Source organism: Sorex fumeus, unplaced genomic scaffold (genome assembly GCF_029834395.1).
Source record: "Sorex fumeus unplaced genomic scaffold, SorFum_2.1 ptg000081l, whole genome shotgun sequence".
NCBI classification, from domain to species: Eukaryota; Metazoa; Chordata; class Mammalia; order Eulipotyphla; family Soricidae; genus Sorex; species Sorex fumeus.
Window position 1 is genome coordinate 2,704,273 of NW_026606138.1, and position 22,228 is coordinate 2,726,500.

At 38.2% G+C, this 22,228-nt stretch overlaps 1 protein-coding gene across 1 annotated transcript in view; it reads right to left on the reverse strand.

The window, feature by feature from the left end:
- The window catches only part of LGR5 (leucine rich repeat containing G protein-coupled receptor 5), a 132,747-nt gene that overhangs the window by 41,562 nt on the left and 68,957 nt on the right, over nucleotides 1–22,228 (reverse strand). The window contains exons 3-4 of the mRNA XM_056130647.1: nucleotides 14,181–14,252; nucleotides 6,538–6,609 (exon numbers count right to left, since the gene is read on the reverse strand). Coding sequence (XP_055986622.1) covers nucleotides 6,538–6,609; nucleotides 14,181–14,252 — 144 coding nt within the window. The remainder of the gene's footprint in view (nucleotides 1–6,537; nucleotides 6,610–14,180; nucleotides 14,253–22,228) is intronic.

Here is a 22,228-nt window from a genome sequence, read left to right on the forward strand (position 1 = left end):
AGTGCTGGCAGATAACCTGATGTAAGAACTTCTCATGCATGGGATTTTGCATACAGCTGTCGTAGTTTTTTCATATGATTTCGAAGACCATGTTCCAGTTTGAGCTCTCTCTTGCAAACATAGATAGGGCTTTGCCTCAGAAAAAAATTTTTTTCTAATGTTTAAATTGGGAGTGGAGTCCAAGGCAAAACTTCTCTTCATAAGAGTTTACTAAGTGCTGGTTTCCACATGGCTCTGTGAAATCAACTCTTAAACAGTTCAATAGATAAAACCCTTGGCCTTTAGAATGTCTTAATCCAGTTCTGTCCCAATAAATTCCTAATATGTTGGCACTTTTGTAAAAACAATAAACGAAACAAACCAAGACCACAGTTGAATAGGTGGCTTGTAAATTTCCTTTTCTGGAGACTATTTTAGTGCAAAGAATAATGTCATTAATACTAAAACCATTGTATTTTTAACCCCTTTGATCCTTTAATCTTTATTCTCTTGGTTACCTCACTTAGCTTTCTTTTTGTCTGCTTACACCTCCTTGTCTTCTGTTACTTCCTTTCCTTTCTACATCCTGGGGCTGAAACCCAATAGGCTCTTGTATATTAATAGGAAAAAAGTGCTGTTGGTTCTAGGCTAGCCTTACTTTCTATTCAGTACCAAGATTCCCTACCTCTTCCTCCTTCTCTTTCCCTCTCTCCCTCCCTTCCTCTTCCCTGCTTCCCTTGCCTCCCCATTATTGGCAAAATACAACTATGAAGAGTCTTATTGAACTCACAGACAAGGACAAGCCACTGGGTTCAGAGATGCACTCTGCAGCTCTCAAATTGATATCATAATAGGATGTATGGGTAAATCATGTTCGAGGTAGGAATTAAATATGCACGATCAGGATCATCCTGTTGTTCATCGATTGCCTCGAGCAGGCACCAGTAGCGTCTCCTTCTTCCCAGCCCTGAGATTTTAAAAGAACCATATTCAATGCTCTTTCAGGGTTAGGAGAATGAGACCCATCATTGTTACTGGTATTTGGCACATTGAGTACCACAGGACATGGGAAGTTTGCCAGACTCTGCCCTGTGGGCAGGATACTTTCAATAGCCTGCCGGGTTCTCCAAAGGAAAAACAAGATAATAAGATGTCAAGTGGCTGTGAATGCAGCCCGGAGCTTCCGGGAGCTGGGTTTTATAGTCTCTGTGTCTTGGCTGTTGATGGGACCAACCTGGTGCTGGTGACAACTGGTGGGTGTGACACCTACTTACTGGAAGATGGGGGATCTGGGTGGAGAAGGTCCAGTCCCAATCCGAGCAGGCTTGGAGATCTCAGCCCCGGGACCCGCATGCTTGGACTTGTCCGGACGTGTGGGGAGTGGTCTCAGCATGGCTGTGGCTGGTTCTGGAGGTCTTTGGCTGCTGGGCCTCTGCTCGGGGTGGGCGGGGGAGGGAAACTCAACCCGCCCCCCTCCAAAGGCCCCAGTGAGGATAGCAAGGCACGGGGGCAGGAGACTCTTAAATATTTAGACTTCTAAATATTCTTTAGGGTTTTAAATTCAGTCTTGTACTCTGAAGAGGAATATGAGCTAGTGGGACACAATAATAAAGAAACTTTTGCTTCTCACATTTGCCATTTACCAACCCATTTTTTTTGGTTGTGCATATTCCACAATGAGCTGTACTAATGCTGTCTTGTAGTGAATGCCAGCCTGCATTAAATAATACTTTGGTAAACTGGACAAACAGGAATAGACTATTCTCTTTGATCATTTTGAACTTAACCAATGACAGATGTTTGAACATTGTTAATGACTAGCAACAAGTGAAACAATGCTTTTTTTCATAGACCAATTTCTTAACTATTTCTACAAAGGTGCAAGGATACGGGAGGGTTAAGTTTTGAATTTTCACCAAATCACTATAATCTGACCTAGTCTTCAAATGATTGTAATGCCAAAAGTTTGTTGCTAAAATGTGGCTCACTGTGACTTCTGATTACATTTCCTATACCCTTCCAAAAAACAGAAAGGAAATTAAGTTATATTTGATTACATTACAAATAATTCATTTGGTGCCTGGGCAGTAACTGCTGTGTATGTATTATACAGGGACAGGCTCTGGGCTACTGGGCTCTGGCCCACGGCTTGTCTTTTGATTCTGGCTGAGTAACTCATAAACATCAGGAGAGAGTTAAATGCACACAAATACACCTATATGCTTTCATGATGAATGAAGCAAACTGTCTTTTGTTGATATGAAAATAAATGGAAAATTACATCCCTTAAAACACCAGCACAATACGTTTCTTCCTCACAGCAATATCGCCAATGTCAATGTATCAAGTTTCTGAAACTTTAGTCAAGGAAGCAAGGTCTAGCTGGGAGAAGAAAAATAGACTAGTGGCCCATTTCAGCAGTTCTCAACCACATTTGTTTTGCAGGCCATGTTATTGGTGTCAAAGGACACAAACTATTTTCATTTCTCAAAAGCACTGTGCTGACAAATAACCTGGGGATTTTCTTAAAATGATGCCTCAAATGATGAGAGACAGAGGGGAAGTCTGTTTCACGAGGTGCTGAGGCTGCTTGTGATCCATGGACACCACTGAATGGCAGAGGAAGATTTATTTGTGACGGTCTAACTCTATCTGCCCCAGCAGTCAGTATCTGTCAGTAGAGTGATGAAGCAGATGTGAACTGTTTCAACTAAAACAAACAAGGTGATGCCTGAGTTTTAGTTCATTTTCTACATGCATTATCTGTTTACACTGAAATTCAAATTATGATTTTTTTTTGTGTTTTAGGTTTTCCAAAATATTTGGAATATTTTGAGTTCAGATTATTTTCAGATAACCAAGGGAAGGCTACAGTACTAGTCTTCCCAATATGCATGGAAGAAGCATTTAACTCTAATAGCTAAACCAGCTAGACAACAGTGATGTTCAGAGATTCTGACTCAACTTCATCTGGGATGCAACCTTGGCTTTGGGAGTCACCAGATGATGCTACTCTGCCTCCTTTAAAATGGCACAATCTGGTTATGTATAGAGCAATATGCTCAGACTCTGTGGGATGTGAGGTACTTCTAAGATGGAGTAAATTTGAGACAGAGAAAAAGGAGGAACCACTGGTAAAAATGGCTCAGTGCATTGTCTAAGGAACAAGAGCTGGCTAAGAAAGGGAGCTGGGTAACACCTCCCGAGTGTTGACAACGGGATGAGATAGTCTTTGCTGTTCTCACTGACAAGGAAGTAGAACAAAGACAAAACTATGGCACAGAAAATGGAGACTGGGTGAGGAAATGCATGTTTGCAATGGTCATTTGACTTTAGTGTTTTAGAATTTGAAATTGCTTAAAGGAAGCAGAAGTACTATTAAATGTTTTGAACAAGAGTAAAACTTTAGGGTATATTTTTTCTTCTTGACAGAAAATAAGGCTTATTCCTGGCTCTCTACTCAGGGATCACTCCTGGAAGGGCTTGGGGAACTATATGAGGTACCAGAGATCAAACATGGATTGGCCATGTGCAAGGCAAGTACCTTGCCTGCTATACTCTCTCTCTAGGTCTCAAATCCTATTTCTTTTTTTTTTTTTGGCTTTGTTGGGGGGTCACACCCAGTGATGCTCAGGGGTTATTCCTGGCTTTGCACTCAGGAATCACTTCTGGTGGTGCTCGGGGGACCATATGGGATGCTGGGAATCAAACCAGGGTCAGCCGTGTGCAAGACAAATGCCCTACCAGCTGTACTATTGCTCCAAACCCTCAAATCCTAATTCTTATATCAAAGTGCCACAGGAAAAGTGGCAGAGCAGTGCACATTGCCAACATTTATCATCTCACATGGATAGATATTTACTTTGGACAAAGGGACCTCTAACAAATATTACATGTCCAGCTGATGTGACCCACACTAGGGGCTAAGGATCTATCTAGATGCTTCATTTTGGTTGTGATAAGTGACAGACTAGAAAGTTAACCCTTGGCTTTTTCACAGCGAGTACACACTTATAAGGTTTCAAGCGTAATTGCTTTTGTGAACCAGAAACCAAATTCAAGAGACACCTGGTGAACAGCAGAGATCTTGACGGTAAGAAACTGAATCTGAACACCTTTATCAGAGAGGCACCACCCAGCTCGAGTGAACAAAAGATTCATGGTTTTCTCTTTCTCAAAGAGTTCACTTCTGTGTGTGTTCCGTTTGTGATCTTCTTTCAGCTGATAGTGGCTTTTGGTTACATACTCTTATCCTTCTATCTTCTGCCTGCCTCACAGCTGTTTCAAGTCCCTCTCGGCCACTGCTATTATCTTGCTTTCAATTCAGTCACTAGACCCTGTGTCCTTACACAGGCAACCCTACTTGGGAGAGTTTTGATTCTCTGCCTGTGGCTTCTTCCCTTCAGGAAAAGGCTTGGGCCACAAAGGTGGAATGATACCATGATGTCATTAAGGAGCTCCTGAAAATACCACAACCTATTGATTGCCACAAAGGGACCCTTGTGGGCTTATTTATCTATAGGTTGGTGAAACCTAGGAAGTCACTTTGTTCAGAGCAAAAAGCTCAAATGATCTCAAGTGCAGATATGCTTTCATTAAAAAAAAATAAAGGGATGATCAAAGGAAGAAAGTATCATTTCCAAATCTCACATTCTTTCTCCTCTTCTGTTGTCTGTTAGAAGCATTAAGCAAACTATAAGAATCATTAACCAATGGTTTTTTTTTACAGTGATTTTCAACTAGCATCCATAATATTTATTTCTTTTTAAAATGCATTTATGTCCGACAGCATTCTCAAGCAGAACCCAGTATTTTGTTGACAGATGAGATTGCAGTTTAGGTAAGATGAGAGCAGAGTTCACACCTAACCAGACAAGAAATCAGGCAATACACTGCAAACACACAACCAATGAGATGAAGATTAATGACCAAGTATTCAAAGGATAGTTCTAATAAAACGCTGTTGAAAATTGCTTACTACTCAAGTTGGAAAACATCTAACTGATATGAAAGTTCTTTCTGTAATAGCTACTTTTTCCTTACTCAGAGGTCCTTAATCATTGGAGAGTGGGAACTCATGATAGAGAACTGGGTGGCTTCAGTAGAAAATACCAGCATTTTAACTCTGTGCCTGTATGTGGTTACATGTAGTATGTGAATCTGAGCTATATGTATATGCATGTGTAAAATTTTTTTGTGAGTATGAGTTTGTGAGTTGTTGTTCTGGTGCCTGTGGCCATTTGAAGCTAGATCAAACACTGTGTCTCACATAGGCACGGCATGTGCTCTACCACTTGAAAAAAAAAGAGTCAGCAACAAGCTCTGAGCACTGCTGGGTGTTGCCCCCAAACAAAACAAAAGATATACCATTAGATTTTGACCTACTGATGTGAGGTTCCCTAATGTATACACAGAACTCAAGTTTTTGTTTTTTGACCCAGGAAATTTTAACATATGGCAGCTCAGCTAATTTAAAACATGATAACTTGAAGATGTCAAGACATCTAGGTTGTGACACTCATTTTTGTAGACATAAGAAAATTTTATTTATGATTTGAGTTCAGGAAATAAAAAAATATAGATGACTGCAGAACATGATCCTGGAAATAGATATTTTGTTCTGAGATACCAGATTATAGAACAGGCTACTGACCAGAAGTGTTATGATTAAGTTTCTGTTCTCAATTCTAACACTAATTCTTCTAACATATTGTTTAGGTATTATATGAATTGTTGCTCTAATGGAAAGTTTCACTCACAATTTATTTAGGTCCCCAAATAAGGAAGTTACTAAATTGGACAGTTGGATAGAAGCTCAGAGCTTCTTATTCCATGCTTGAGGGGTCACTCCTGGTGATGCTTAGGAGACCATATGCAATGCCAGGGATCAAACTCAGGCCTCTTGCATGAACTCTAATCCGCCAATTTATCTCTGACTTAATTGGACATTATTTTGTTTTTTCTTTTTGGTTTTTGGTCCATACCTGGTGATGCTCAGGAGTTTCTCCGAGCTCTGCACTCATGAATTTCTCCTGGCAGGCTCAGGATCATATGGGGTGCTGGGAATTGAACCTGGATTGTCCATGTTCAAGGCAAACACCCTATCTGCTGTACTAACACTTCAGCCCCTCCACTGGATATTTCTTTTGTTTTCAATTTTTTTTTATTGAATCACAGTGATAAACACATTTACAAAGTTGTTCATAATTGGATTTCAGTCCTATAATGTCCTAACAACTGTCTCTTTATCAGTGTACGTTTCCCACCAATGGTCCCAGTTTTTTTTCTCTGTCTCTGTCTCTCTGTTTCTCTCTCCTTTTGGGCCTTATGGTTTGTAATACAGAAAATGAATGATTATGAGGAATATCCCTTTACCTACTTTCAACACTCAGTTCCTGTCCAAAATGACCATTTCCAGCTATTATTGTCATGCTGATCCCTTCTCTATCCTAACTGCCCTTTGCCCCCAACACACTCCTGTGGCATGCTTCAGTTGAACATGAACATGCTCTTTCCCAAATTGAACCTGAGAACATTTAAAATTTCAGCCATACTTACAAGGATTGAAGACTTCGCAAATTCTGTAGAGCTTCTGCGGGTACCTGTCTGAGATGATTATTCTGTAGCATGCTGCACATTAAAACAAATTTAAAGAAATATTAAAGTTAACAATAATTATGATAATAATTATGATAATAATTAGTGGTAGTAACTGACCATAGCATTGCTATAGAAGTTAGGAAAATAGCAGAGCAAATGATACAATTTTGATACAGGGTAACTTACATTTCTGTGGGGAACAGAATTAACAAACAGATACAGAACATGAGGCAATTGAGAGCTGCTAGGAATTAAACAAACAGACAAACACGAATTTGGGTTAGATGACAAATAAGAGTGAGATTTTATTTTGATGAGAGATGGTATCTCTGGGGAGGTGAATTTGAATTGAGACCAGAAGGGAGTCGGCTGGCAATTCCTGTGGACATCTGGGCAGAGTTGTTGAAGAAGAGGAAAGAGCGGGGCAAGGCTTTGAGGCTGGAGTTGAATTCATTGATTAAAGAAGCAGCCAAGGATCAGTTGTGAAGGAAGAGGAGGAAGTGAGAACAAGGGACTGGGAGAGAGGCCCTTGGGCCATCTTGGGGAGGCGTCTTACAGGACACAAAAGACTTTATCTCAAATGTGAGAAGAAACTTTGGAAGGATTTAAGTCCTAAGGAAAATGAGGTGATCCCATGTTTTTAAAAGATGAATTACTCTCTGATGACTACATAGATTAGACAGAGTGGAAATGAGAAGAACAGTAGGAAGTAATTAAAGTCGTGCTTCTTGAACAAGGCCATGTTTTGATAGAAATTAACTTCTTCTGGGGAAATATTTGCAATTTTTTTTCTCTCCTAGGTTCAATAGCCTGTTCTCAGAACATGGGGATTACAGGATGGAAACACCTGGCTGCCATAAAATAAAAATATATCACGTGAGTGGAAAAATAACACGGGAAATGTTCCTAGCAGATCCCTTGTACTTTGCTACCTTATACATAAATGCTTATATAACACTATAATTTTGTAGCTCATTCTACTCCACTCCGCCCCTAAAATTTCATGGTCCATGTAAGCCAGAGGTAGAAGACTAGTTTAAGAAAATAGGCACTTTAAAGAAATGTTTCTACTTATTAGATCATATACTTGCACTTGGATTTCCAAAGACATTTGCCTGGTTCTCTCATCTCCACAATCAAATTTCTTTTCATTAGGTGACCAGCTGGGATTTAAGTCCAAAGCTTGATGAACTTCTTACAACACTTTGGATCACTCTCTTGGGGAATATTTGCTGAATATACAAATGCTAAGATTCACAAACTGGTTCTCATATACTCTGCCTCTTCCCTGAAACTAGTAGGGAGGCTTTAGGGAAATCACCCAATCTCTCTAAATCTTAGTTGCCAGTTATAGTAACCACCTCCTGGGGCTTGTTGTGAAAATCCAATGAATGAGAGTCCACAGAGCAATATGAACTACACAGGAAGAATTCAATAAAGGTAAGACCTTTTTGGTATGAATTGATTTGATTGATATGTACCTTCTCAAATAACTAGTGTGGACATATAGTGGATGTGACATTTTAATTACTAAGGCTGCCAAAAAAGAAAAATTAATGTCAATGGTTCTCAAATTTGAGTTTTCATACAATCTAAAAGGCTCATTGAAACATAAGTTGCCAAGTTTTTGGTCTGACAGACCTGGGTAAGGGTCATAGAATTTATATTTCTAGTAATCTCTTAGGTGCTGGTGATGTAACACACACATACAAACACACACACACACACATACACACACTACATATATAAGTATATGTAGCCCTATAGCATATGAAGTATATCTAATAGAATATTTTCACCTAAACTTGAGGACTCATGGAGTTTAGAGATCAGACTCAGTTTTGAGACTTAACAAGGACACAATTTACTTTCCTGTTTTTTATCTACATAATGGAAACAGAGCTGGAGTGATAGCACAGAGGGTAGGGCATTTGCCTTGCACACGGCCGACCCGGCCAACCCGAGTTTGATTCCTCAGCCCCTCTTGGAAAGCCCTGCAAGCTACCAAGAGTATCTCGTCCATACAGCAAAGCCTGGCAAGCTCCCATGACATATTTGATGTGACAAACACAGTAACAAGAAGTCTCATGATGGAGATGTTACTGGGACCACTGGAGTAAATCGATGAACAACGGGAGGATAGTGGTACAATGGAAACAGAATAATCATCTGACCTATAAGGCATCTGAGGATTAAAAGATGAAGGTTCTTTATAATATTTTAATATATACAATATGAGCTCATAGACAAATGAAATGTGAAAAATATTTGGAGATCGTAATAGTCAGGTTTTTCTTACTAGTGCTGAGATTCTTTTTTCTAAATAATGTAATTTTCATTTACATTCCACTAATTTGATTCACGTTATTATGTTAAACTTGTATTCAGAATTTAGTCCTATGGTGAGTTCCTCCCTGGCTGGGTAGTCTCTTTTTCACCTTCCTAAAAACCCCTAAAAGTTGGATTTAACTAATAGTTAACTAACTTCTGAAGAAAGGCAAATTATAGGGGAGACATAATTATCTCACTGTCCAGTTTGAGAAAATTATAACTTGAATTTCATGTTTTTCATAATTACCTAAATTTGAAAATTTACATTTCTGTATTATTTTCTCCAAGAAATTTTAATATATCAAATAATTTAAACTTCACAAAAATGTACTTCAATTCACATATAAATTATGATAAAACAAATAAGATAAAAATAATATAGTTAATTGATGTCTAAATATATCAATTTGTAGGGAATATATCATTAAAAAAAGTATGTATTGAATTGTTCTTTGTTGCTTCTCTTAGCAATGAAAAAAACATGATTTTCCTAAAACATCTGGAAATGACCACAGAGGTAATGCAGTGCTTAGGGGGCTTACCTTGCATGTGGTACTGCATGGTCTCTGAAACACTACTGGAAGTGAATCCCAAGCACTGCTGGGGGTGGCCCAAATTACCACTCCAAATAAAATAAAAATAGCAGTAAAATAAAATAAAGTAGCTGGGAAATTGAAGTAAAGCAGTAAAGATACTTATTACCTCTTCATTTTTAATATTTTCATTGGTTAAAATCATTATAGGGGGCAGAGGATGTGCCTACGTGGTAAGGCACATGCCTCATAGTCTCCCCCATGTGAAGCCCTGGGTTTGATCCCTGGCACAGAAAACAAACAAATATGATATTGATTTCATCTGTACAGCATTATAATTAGATATATATCTAACATATATATTAACTATATATATAATATATATATTAACTACATTATGTTAGCCATGAACAATCTTGCTTAGATTTACTGCCAAGCAATTGATGAGGATAAGAGATTTTTAGATCATTTCTTATCATTAGTAGATGTAAATATTTTCAGTAGCTTTATTTGTTTGGTTTTAGAAAATGTAGCTTAATCTAGCTTTAATAATTATAACTTTTAAAGCAAGCTTGAGCGATTTTCCAGTGAACTTTTTGACTACTTCTAGCAGTAAAAAAAATTAGTGTTTTTTTTAAAAAATACTTAAGTTATGATTTTTTCCAAAAGAATTTTTATTTAATTACTTTCAAATGACAAAATAAGAACAAGTTATCTTCAGCATATCCTTATAAGTCTCCAGTGAGTTAATTAGAAAATTCTGTTTTTTGTTTCAGATATTCCTATGGGGGACAAAACAATTAAAGGGTTTACAGCACTATGGGGTGCAATTAAAACAGAAAACATCCACAACATGGCTGCTGATTTCTTTTGCAAATATTTTTTTACTTAGTCCAGTGGATATAAGCAGACTACATCATGAGCTGAATACTTAGAACTTAATGTTTATCATTCACGGATGGGCAAGAAAATAAAATGGAATACATTCTCTAGAAGCAAATGATGACTTCATATGTTCTTCATTTCTAACACCAAGGAGCTTGAAAATCTTTTCTATTTCATACAATATCCTTATGTTACTTTATTGACACTTTTTTTTTTGGTATGCGTTATTTTTGGCCAACTGTCCTAATTAAGAATACAGAGAAGTAGAGGGAGATAAATGGGGACTTTAGAATTGATGGCCTGAGTTTTAGATCTTTCTTCAGCCCAATTGTTCTTTGTTTAGATACCAAGAAAGTACTAAAGTACTCAGATTGTATTCTGGGTCTACATGGACTCTACATGAGACAGGGAATTTTGGTTAGTGGTGACTTTTTTATGGTTAGTTTCATCCATCATGGCCATGAAGCTTTGGTTCTGACAGAGGATGTCAGGACCAGACCCCATTCTTTTTTTTTTTTTTCCCTTTATTGTATTTTTTTTTTAAAGTTGTAGATTTACAATTTTTTGTGCTTTGGTTTCAATTATACAATGATCAGATACCCATCCCTCCACCAGTGCCCATTTTCCACCACCATGGATAATATCCCTCCCACCCCAATCCCCCCATCCCCCCTGTCTCTGTGGCAGGGCAATCCCCTGTGTTCTCTCTCTCCTTTTGGGTGTTGTGGTCTGCAAAAGAGGCATTGAGTGGCAAACATGTTCAGTCCATAGTCTACTTTCGACATGCATCTCCCCTCCTGGGAGGATCCTCCAAACATCCTTTATTTGGTGCTCCCTTCTCTATCTGAACTGCCCTTTCCTCTAGGATACCCGGCTGGTCTCTAAGTTATGGAGTAATCCTCCTGGTGCTGATCTCAGCTATTCTTGGGTATTAATCTCTTACTTTGTTACTTTATATCCCCCAGATGAATGCAATCTTTCTATGTCTATCCCTCTCTTTCTGACTCATTTCGCTTAGCATGATACTTTCCATATTGTACCACTTGTATGTAAATTTCATGACTTCATCTTTTCTAAGAGCTACATAGTACTCCATTGTGTAGATGTACCAAAGTTTCTTTAACCAGTCATCTGTTCTTGGGCACTCAGGTTTCTTCCAGTTTCTGGCTATTGTAAAGAGTGCTGCAATGAACAAACAAGTGCAGATGTCACTTCGACTATACATCAGACCCCATTCTTAAACAGCCCAGTCTTCTGCTGACGACTGCATGGTTCAGAGTTCCACAGGATTAGGTATTTTATAACACAAAGTCAAAGCATACTTTTTATTTTTTTATTTAGTTTTGCTTTTTTGGGTCACGCCCGGTGATGCTCAGGTGTTACTCCTGGCTCTGCACTCAGGAATTACCCATGACAGTGCTCAAGGGGACCATATGGGATGCTGGGAATCAAACCTGGGTCGGCTACCTTCAAGGCTAATGACCTACCTGTTGCACTATTGCTCCAGTCTCAAAGCATATTTTTTAAATGGCTAACACTATGTAATGAATAATCTTAAGTTTTAGGGCTCTTCAGGACCATGGTAATAAGGCTTTAAATTTAAAAATGGCCCTAGGACCAGAGAGATAGTACAGAGGGGAAGGCACTTGCCTTGTCTGCAGCCAACCTGGCTTTGATCCCCAGGACCACATAGGTACCCTGAGCAAGAGTGATCCCTGATCCCAGAGCCAGAAGTAAGTCCTGAGGACCACCGTGTGTGGTCCTCAAACCCTCCCTTCTCCCAAATGACCCTATTTGTGGCTGGATGTTGCTCTCTTTCTTTTCCACCTTGATGGAATGGATTATAATTTTTCTCTCCTTTAACCATGTGCCCTTTTTACTCTACTTATACAGGTTAGAGTCCCAGACAAGTATTACTTTTATATTTTCTTTCTCATATTCAGTAGAATCAGTTCCATCTTTCTCTCAATGACTTCAGACTTTACAAAACATTTTAGTTTCCATGAGGGGAGTGACAGGTTTTGTTTATTATTTTCTCCTGACTGGTGGAGAAAATAATAAACAATTTTTTGTCTAGCCCATTTTATCAACTTGATGAGACCCATTTTTCTCTCTAATAACAAATATCACTGATTTTATTTGTTGTGGTATGAAGGAAGGATAGTCAAAAGTCAAACAGAAGCAAGAGAAAGTGCTCAAGGGTTATTCATGGCTTTGTGCTCAGGAGTGACTCATGCTGTGGTTGTGAGAACATATGTAGTACTGGGGATCTGAACTGGAGTCAGTGGCAAATGGTCTATGGGAGCCATAGTACAGGAGAGAATGTAAGAACATGCTTTATGCTGGGCTGTGTAGCAGCTCACAGGACAATTTACTACCGCCAACATTCAGAAATACAAAAATATCCCTACAAATATCCAAAAGCATTTTGCAGCAGGCATTGCAGTGATGGCTCAGAACCTGTCTCTAATGCAAAAATAAGGTGTTCTTTGAATAACATGAATTTGAACTGTTTGAGAGTAAAATTACATACAAATGTTTTTCAATAAATACAGAAAGTACTGCAAATGTATTTCTCTTATTTCTCTCTCTTTTTTAATTTTTTTTTTTTGCTTTTTGGGTCATTCCTGGTGATGCACAGGGGTTACTCCTGGCTCATGCACTCAGAAATTACTCCTGGTAGTGCTCAGGGGACCATATGGGATGCTGGGAATTGAACCTGGGTAAACCGCGGTACATGGCAAACGCCCTATCCGCTGTGCTAACTGTCCAGCCCCTCTCTTTCTTATAATGCTTTTTTTTTCTCTAGCCCACTTTATCTTAAGAATGCAGTAGATAATACTTTAAAGAGACAAGTTATATATTACTTCACTATGGGAAGTGAAGGCTTCTGGTCAATAGTGGTCTAGATTAATAGTTACATTTTGAAGAAATCCGTGCTGGAGCAATAGTACAGTGGGTAGGGCACTTGCTTTGCATGTGGCCAACCCTGTTTTGATCCCTGGCACCCACTATGGTTTCTCAGGCTCACCTGGAATGAGCTCCGAGTGCAGAGACAGGAGTAAGCCCTGAACATTGCTGGGTATGGCCCCAATACAACATTTTTTTTTTTAGGAAGTCAAAAGTGATAGGATTTTTCTTGGTATCCTTAGCCCCAAGTTGCTCAAGAGTCAATTTTACTTTGAAAATGGTTTACAACTGGATTTGCCTCTATAATGTTGTCTTTAAGTCAGCATAATAGAGGGAAGAGCAAACAGAGTTCCTGGCAAGGAGTCTTGCCTTATCCTCACATTGATCTTGCTCAGCTGTGACATCTGGGTATGTCAGTCCCTGTTCACACCTTTTTCTTGGTTCCCCATCACGCCTAGAATATAATAAGGAAACTGTGTCTTGGCCATGAACTGCATACGAAGGGTAGATAAACCTACAACAAGGACCTTTCTTGTCATTTCTAGATTACTGAGTGCATCATAAGAAAACTTTGGAGGTAGTGGGGAAGTGTGTTCTCACTATGTCAGCACAACTGAGATTAAGTCAGTAAATGATCAAAATAAATAAACTCTTCCCATTTTTTAGAACACACAGGGAAAAGAAAGAACTTCTACATAACTTTCAGTTAGTAGGTTGGCTATACAGGAGCAAACAATTTTAGATATTGTAGATAGAAAAGGAGAGGTAAAATGTTTTTCACACACATGCAACATGTTTCACTGGCACTAAGGAAAAAAGGAATTCAGATGATTTATTCCCATATCTTTCTGTAGCTAATAACAGGGACTTGATCTTTGCAAATTAATTAGCATCCATTTGACACTAACATCAGAATACAACAAATACCCCCGGTTTACTTACAGAACTTTAAGACTGTAAAGGCCAGCAAATGCTCCCTTGGGAATGTATGTCAAAGCGTTTCCGGCAAGACGTCTGTGGGTTTCAAGGGAGAGGAGAGAGAGTGAGCATAGCTCTCTTCATGTGGAATTCACTTAGTTGTTAAAAAATGCAATGCAATTATGTTCAAACCACAAATGCGAAAAGCAACTGTAAGGAGACTTGTTTTGTTATATTTTGCAAAAATTTCTATAAATTGCTAAATAAAGTGCTGGCAAAAAGAAGTGCCAAAGAAGAAATATAATATAGTATTTATTTTACAATAAATCATTTAATACTTTATGATATATAAAACTTTAAAAAATTATTTATACAAAAGTTAGCACCAGATAATAATCCCCCAATAGTAATGTCAAAATGTGATTGTCATATGACTTGTAAACTGTAGTTTATAGACATAAATTAACTAAACAATCATAAATATCTCTGTGGCAATTATGCAATAAAATATCGAACTTGCACATTAAACTTGGCAAATAAGAATGTAAAAGGTAAAAGGTAAAGGCCCTCCTGTTGATCGTCGATTTGCTCGAGCGGGCCCAGTAACGTCTCCATTGGAGACTTTGTTGTTACTGTGTCTGGCATATCCAATACTCTCGGTAGCTTGCCGGGCTCTCCGAGAGGGGCGGAGGAAAAATAAGAATGTAGACTATTAAAATCAGTTTCATTTACACTTGACCAGAAAAAGGTAGAGAAGCATAATTAATTTTCCATGTTTTTATTGAGCAATGCCTTAAAACACGGAAAACAATAGCTGAAAGGTTTTAGTATGAAGATATTAGCATTGCTTATTCAGTGAAAAATTTTGACATCATTAACTAATAAAATTTTAAAAATTCATTTTGTCTTTTTTCTTAGCAGGAAGCAGTCACATAGACACGAAGTTCAATAAGGTGTGGTACTAGAAGCCTCTGGTCCTTTTGGCAGCCACGTCAAAGCTGTGACCTCAATTTTTCATGGTGTCACAAAATAGAAAATTTAAGAACAACTGAGCTGACTCAGAAGAGGGAAGACTATTTTAGAGACTGACTCACATCTTAGAATAGTGAGTAGAACTGGGGATCAAGACACCATGATGCACTGATGAATATTGGGTTTGGGGCTAAGCATGGGGGGATTCATTGGACAAGAGCTTGTTTTGAAGGCCTATCACCTCAAATTTATAAATATGGTACGATTTTCATGTAAGAGGTCATCTGGACCCAAAGATTCATTGACAAGACTGAAATAAGCCATATGTGAGTTATAAATATCCGAAAGGAACTGAGAGCTTCCAAAAGGCTCTGCTTATCTTGGAGAACTAACTTGCTTTGACCTGCTAAGTTAGTCAATATTTTTGAGTCTCATTTTCACCTTAATTACGTAAAATGTTAAGACCATTTGGTTTCTAGCTTCTAGGCTCGAACATTTCCCAGCCTTATTTTGTGTTTGTACCTGATTTTCCTTCTTTCCACAATGAAATTACTTAAAAAAAAAATCAGATAGCTCCTGAATTGTATTTGTCCTGCTTTCCTCCTCTTGCCTCAAGAAGTGTTTTTCAAGCTATAAATAAATTTAGTGCCTCAGGATGGAATTAGGGGAGAAAAAAAAGAACAAAAAAAATAACAGGATGCATTTTCTACTCTATTAGAAAAGCATTGTTTTTTTGGAAACCTTTATTTCCAAATAAATTTGTGAAACAAGAGGGGAAGAAATGAATTTCTTCTGAATATGGTTAGAAAGATTTGAAAGGATCTAGCCAAGAGCAAGGTAGACATTCTAGAAATATATGCTAATTACATGCAATCTGGCAAATACACATATATGTGCATATATATGCATATATATATATATTAAATAGGGGTAACTCCTGATGATGCTCAGAGGGCCATGTACGGCCAGGGGCTGAATTCAGGACCTCACACACAAGGCATATGCTCCACTACTTGAACCAGATTCCTGGCCCTCAGCTAATATTTCATCATGGTTATTTCTTTATTTCCTCTAGAGTTCTCTTAACTGAAAACCCTCTTTAGACTACTACCCTAGTCTTCCATTTGTTTCTTCCTACTCAGGCTCCCTGATCCCACTCACTGATTCTTTGTAAAGTAACTCGGACCATATCACTACCCTTACTGTTCCCAAGGCAGGTAGAAAGAAATGCAAGAACTTGTGTATGATAGTGATATAAAAGAGCTGCTTTTTCAGATAGACTTAGTTGGTTGCTTGATCAAAGATGGTTTAACTGATCAGAGTAAATCTACTAGTAATTGTTACTTCAACTATAATATCACCAATTACCTAGTTCATAGTATGACTTAAACAGTAGTGTTTTGAATTCTAGAACATAGTCTTCAACTGAGGCTTATCTACCCTTCCCATTGCTTCAGGGTCAAGTAGCTTTCTGGTTGCAGAAACACTGATTTCAGAAATGATGAAGTGAAAAGAAAAATTATGTATTTATTTCATTTCTTTAAATTGCTGTTTAGAGTTTTTTGTTGGGGGTAAATAATTTTCTGTATGTTTTATGAAATAGCTCACTTAACACAAATTGTTTTTCTTTTCTAGGCAAGGACTTTCAGAGCCCCTGAACTTTCAGGACTAATCTGTGGAACCTCTGACCTGTGTTATCAGGGGAGTTTGTCTGAAAGTAAAGGAATTTATGGTGTGCTATTAGCTATTCTCTGGACTGGTGGAAGCTCTATCTCATTGACAAAAGCAACAATTTAAGGAAATCATTGCATCCTTTTATTTCTTTACCATATGGGATGGTTTATAGTAATTTTGAAATTAATTACATATAGACTACAGGGGGGCGGGGGAAGGACTTTCAAATAAGTGCACAAATAGAACTGCTCACAAATCTTTCCTGTGATGATTTGAACTAACAAATCTCAGGGCAACTATGCTCCAACTCTAGAGACCCACCTACCATTTGGCTGAGAGATTACGTTTTATTTTGTGTCTATAATAATTTCAGGGGACTATCTCTTTCATCAACATCTTTCCAAGAGAGAACTTAATAAGGAAAACTTCTCTTTCTTTTTATACAATATGAAAAAGTTTTTATTTTTAAAGTGATTGCCTCATACAAGACAATTGTCTTCCCATTGAGTTTTACTGACTTAATTCCCATACAAAGAAAAAAATATATATGATCAAGTCAAGGAGATGCTCTCTTCTTCAAATTACCAAGTAGATGTTTCACCGCTTTAACAATTAATGAACATATTTCTGAGAGTATGTGTTTCTTTGGTTCTCTGAGATAATTTCAATCTCTGAAGTAATCTGAAGAAACATTTTTTTTTTTTCTGGAGGGAGCGGGTGTAACTTCATATAGTGAAAGGGAAGAGCAAAGCACTAGGCTGTGGGTGCTGATTTTCCCTCAGAATTTTCTTCAGACTTGGGACTGAAGAGAGGTGTACAGATAAAGTGAGGATGAACACTGAGAGTGGAAGGGTGCTTGCGCTGGCTTTCTGATTGAGACCCTTGGGAAAATGACTGCGGGAACCAAGGTCCGATATGTGACCTTGGCTGAGTTCCAAAGGCTTTCACTTCATTGAGTTTTCCAAGCAAAGCGAAAAGCTTGGCGAGTTCTTAGCAGGCCTCCTGGGTCAGTTTTGTGAGAACATTTTTGACTTCAAATTCTTAGAGTCTTTTCCCCATTTCCCTTTTTCATTTTCTTTCTTTGCACCATTGATTTACTGTGAGACTTAAAGCAAGACACTTAACCTCCTTGGGCCTCATTACACTTATATTCAAAAACTGAGAGGGCTTTCCCATTAAGGTCTTTTTCAGCTCTAAAACGATTTTTATAGTGCTATTGCATTTCCTACTTCTCTTCATTTATCTCTCATCCCACTGTGCCTCATTTTCTTTCTACTTACTGTTTTTTTAAATTGTATATGACTAATATTTTTAAAGTACTTTCACATACTTTTTATCGGAAGATAGATGAGAGGTTACTATTGTCCATTTTGTAGATAAAAATACCAAAGCTCATAAGTCTTTCAATAAAGTAAAAAAAAAATCCCTTTCTGATTTTATTTAAACATAACATAGTATTTTGCTTGTTGTTTTGGGGCCGACATGGCAGTGTTCAGTGTTTACTCCTGGATCTGTGCTCAGGGATAATTCCTGGCAATGCTCAGAGGACCATACATGGTGCCAGGGATTGAATTAGGGTTGGCAGTGTTGAAGGCAAGCATCTTAACCTCTGTACTAACTCTCCTGTCCATAAACATAGCCTTGTATTTTCGGAGCATGGAAGCTATATAACCACAGTACTATTTTTTTTTTTTTTGCTTTCTGGGTCACACTCGGCAATGCACAGGGGTTACTCTTGGCGGTGCTCAGGGGGCCATATGGGATGCTGGGAGTTGAGTCCGGGTCAGCCGTGTGCAAGGCAAATGCCCTACCCATTGTGCTATCGCTCCATCCCCCACAGTGCTACTTAATCAGAACAGAATGAACTTGAATATGACAATCTTTTCAAAGGCTGGGGATGTAGTTTCAGCAGTAGAGCTCTTGACTTCCATATTTGAGATCTTGGGTTCTATCCCTAGCACCTCAAAAATAAAAGAAAACATTTTTTGGCTGTGGCTCAGTGGTGGAGCACATGCCTTGAATACAAGAATTTCTGGGTTCAATCTTTGGCACAACTCACATCATAAAACATAAAAACATTCCAGAATCTCTTGCTGGAGCCTAGAAATTGCTGATCATTTCCCAACTACTTTACAAAGTACATGAGAGCGGGTAGGGCGTTTGCCTAGCACGCAGCCAACATGTCTCTACTATGTTAGATTAATTTGTTCTAGAAACTTCATAAGCATGAACATCTAAACAATAGTAGTAGTTTCCCCCACTTTGCCATAATAAAGATCTGGGAGGTGGTTTCTAATTTTTAGTTTTCTGGTAATGTTTCCTTCTCTGTGATAAACAACATTAATCATGGTGGCTCTATTGATCTTTCTGAATTTCTTTTTAATCTCCTGAGTTAGAGTTCACCTGTATAATTGTAGTTAAGCTACTTATAACATTTTCTGAAGTCTCCTATTCCTTATCAAAATATTCCTGTAAAAATTCTTATAAAATAAAGATAGCAAAAGTCATGGCAGTGTTGCAATTAATAACTTTTAAAAGAAAATAAGAAACAAATATAATAGTACTATACATAACCATAATCTACAAATTAATGCTATATGCATATATTATATACATATATAATACATGTTACATGCAAATGTAATATAAATATGACAGACTATTGAGACTGATTACTTATAATTCTATTCGATTTATAAGTGCTTTTCTTGCTTTAGGGATCATCACACCTTGTGCTGGTAAGAAGAGTTAGACTTAAATAAGATACAACTCAGTCAGATATATTCTACCAATCTTGCCTCCCCTGCAGTAATGCATCATCATTGAAACTGATGAAGTCCACCAGAGTAGGCTTTCTTCAATAGATGCCCAGACTAGAAAAAGCGAAAATATTGAGCTGAACTCTCTGATCCTCATCTTTGGGAGTCTTTGCTCAAGTCTATTCAGCAGTTTTGGATGCAAGAATTATGACATCCCATTAAATGTTTTTCTTTTCGTTGGAAGGCAAAGACCAAATCATATGGAACCAATCAGGTTATGCTCAAATGAAATTCAACTGAGAGCTAGTGAAACAATAGCACTTATGATTGTAAAAGATTTCTGTGATTTTTGTATATGAATAGATTAGGGTATTACGGAAACATAGAGACCTATGTAGGGAGTGGTTCATATCTATAAAAAGACAACTGCAGGGGCTGGAGTGATAGTACAGAGGGTAGGGCATTTGCTTTGCACAAGGCCGACCCGAATTCGATTCCCAGCATCCCATATTGTCCCCTGAGTGCCGCCAGGAGTAATTTCTGAGTGCCAGGAGTAACCCCTGTGTATTGCCAGGTGTGATCCATAAAGAAAAAAAAAGAATAAGAAAAGACAACTGCAATCATCTGCATAAGATCCTACAATAAGAACTGTTTTTCTTATCTCACTGACCCCCAAACCTATAAATTTAGTTCAGATATCTCACTAGATCAGCAGTTCTCAAAATGTGTTTCCTGGATCTCCATCATTGGCATCACCTCTGAATTGGTTAGTCTGTCAAAGTGTGTGTCCTACTCCAAGCAAGTGAATCAGACACTGAAGAATGGGCTCAGGAAAATGTTTTTACAAGTTCTTTAGGTGATTTAGATACATGATTATTGAGAATCACTGTTCAGGGTCAGTGATTTTTAGTGACATCAAAATTATCAAGAGCATTTGTCCAACCACCTATTGCTGGACCCACCACATAGACTTGGCACATTGGGGTAGGAAGGAAGGGTGAAGAAAATAGTGCTTATAACTACTTCTCAAGAGATACTAAGTCTGCTAGTTTGAGGGTCAAAATTTAAGATCATCAGTTATGTAAGCAGCATCTCCACCTCCCCCACCAATACCTTAAAATTTAACAAATGTAGAACTGGATTAATTCATGTGTGTATATATATGTGCGGATGCACAAGCACACACACACCTGAACAAGCTTTTCCTCTTGCCTCTTCTGCTTGTCATCATTATGCTAATGATTCAAACATGTGATCATGGTGTCTGTCATTCCCTTTGTAATTGTTATCTTGTCTCTTTCCTCCCTATCAGTAATTTTATAAGTTCCAGAGCTCACAATTCCACATTGCCTTAGCTATCTTTTCAAGAACTTTTTTCAACACTGAGTTCAAGATCTTACTGCTTTCTTTTGATAACTACTAAAACCCACAGTTATCACTTCTATTAACTCTTCTAACAATTAAGAAGTGCTACATTGTCAGTGGGGATGGAGACCAGAAGGGTCTGTACATGAAAAGGTTATAGTCTACCAATTATCAAGGTTTATTCCTAGTAAGTATAATTAAGAAATATTTCAGAGATTATCATATTTGAATATGCATTTCAATTCCTTGGAGGGAAGGAGCGAGAGAAAAGGAAGAAGAGTCTGCCAAGGCTGGAGTGAAGGGTGGGGGAGGGAAACTGTGCACATTGTGGTGGGAAATGTACACTGGTGGGAGGATGGGTGTTGGAAAATTGTATGACAGAAACCTGATCATGAAAAGCTTTGAAACTGTATATTTCACAGTGATTCAATTAAAAAAAAAGAAAAGCCTTTTTGATCTACTAATTATCAAGGTTTATTTCTAGAGACTGATTTAATGTGTCTCGCTGGGGACTTAGACATCTTTTCAAATCTCAATAAAGGGACTGAGGGCCACTGGGCTACAGAGAACATTCACAGCAGAGGAGACAGTGAGGGCCTCATTAATTGGTTGAGCCGAGAGACTGAGAGTGAGATGTGAAGAGAGACAACTCAGAATAAGGTTATGAGACAGGTCCCAGGAGACTGAGGAGGCACAGTCAGTAGAAACAGAAAATTCAAGGGGAACAAGTGATGACAATGTCTGGCGAGATAATGTCTGTTCCTGGCTCTGTTTTGTGAGGTGCCAGCAGGACGCTTAAATGGAAGTTACAATTATACAATTGAATGTGAACCTGGACATACATGATGAGTCTGTTCTAGAGATGATTGGGAAGTTTTTTTTACAAAAAGGTGATTGAGGAAGATTCTGGGCACAGAAAGACTTTTTTTTTTTTTTTTTTTTTTTTTTTTTTTTACTTTTTAGGTACACAGATGATGCACAGGGGTTATTCCTGGCTCTACACTCAGGAATTATTCCTGGTGGTGCTCAAGGGATCATATGGAATGCTGGGAATCGAACCTGGGTTGGCCTTATGCAAGGCAAATGCCCTACCCGCTGTGCTACCACTCCAGCCCTAGGACCTTTGAAACAGGTTATAGGCTGCATTTCTCAGTGTGCTTCCGCACCCATATTAAAACCATCCCAGATGTTTTTTTGGGAACAAAGATTTCCAAATCCTGCCCGCATTAGAAACACTGATTCATTGAATCTGGGACGGGCCTGGGGAAGTGAACTGACTTGAAAATTGGCTAATTTGAGGGG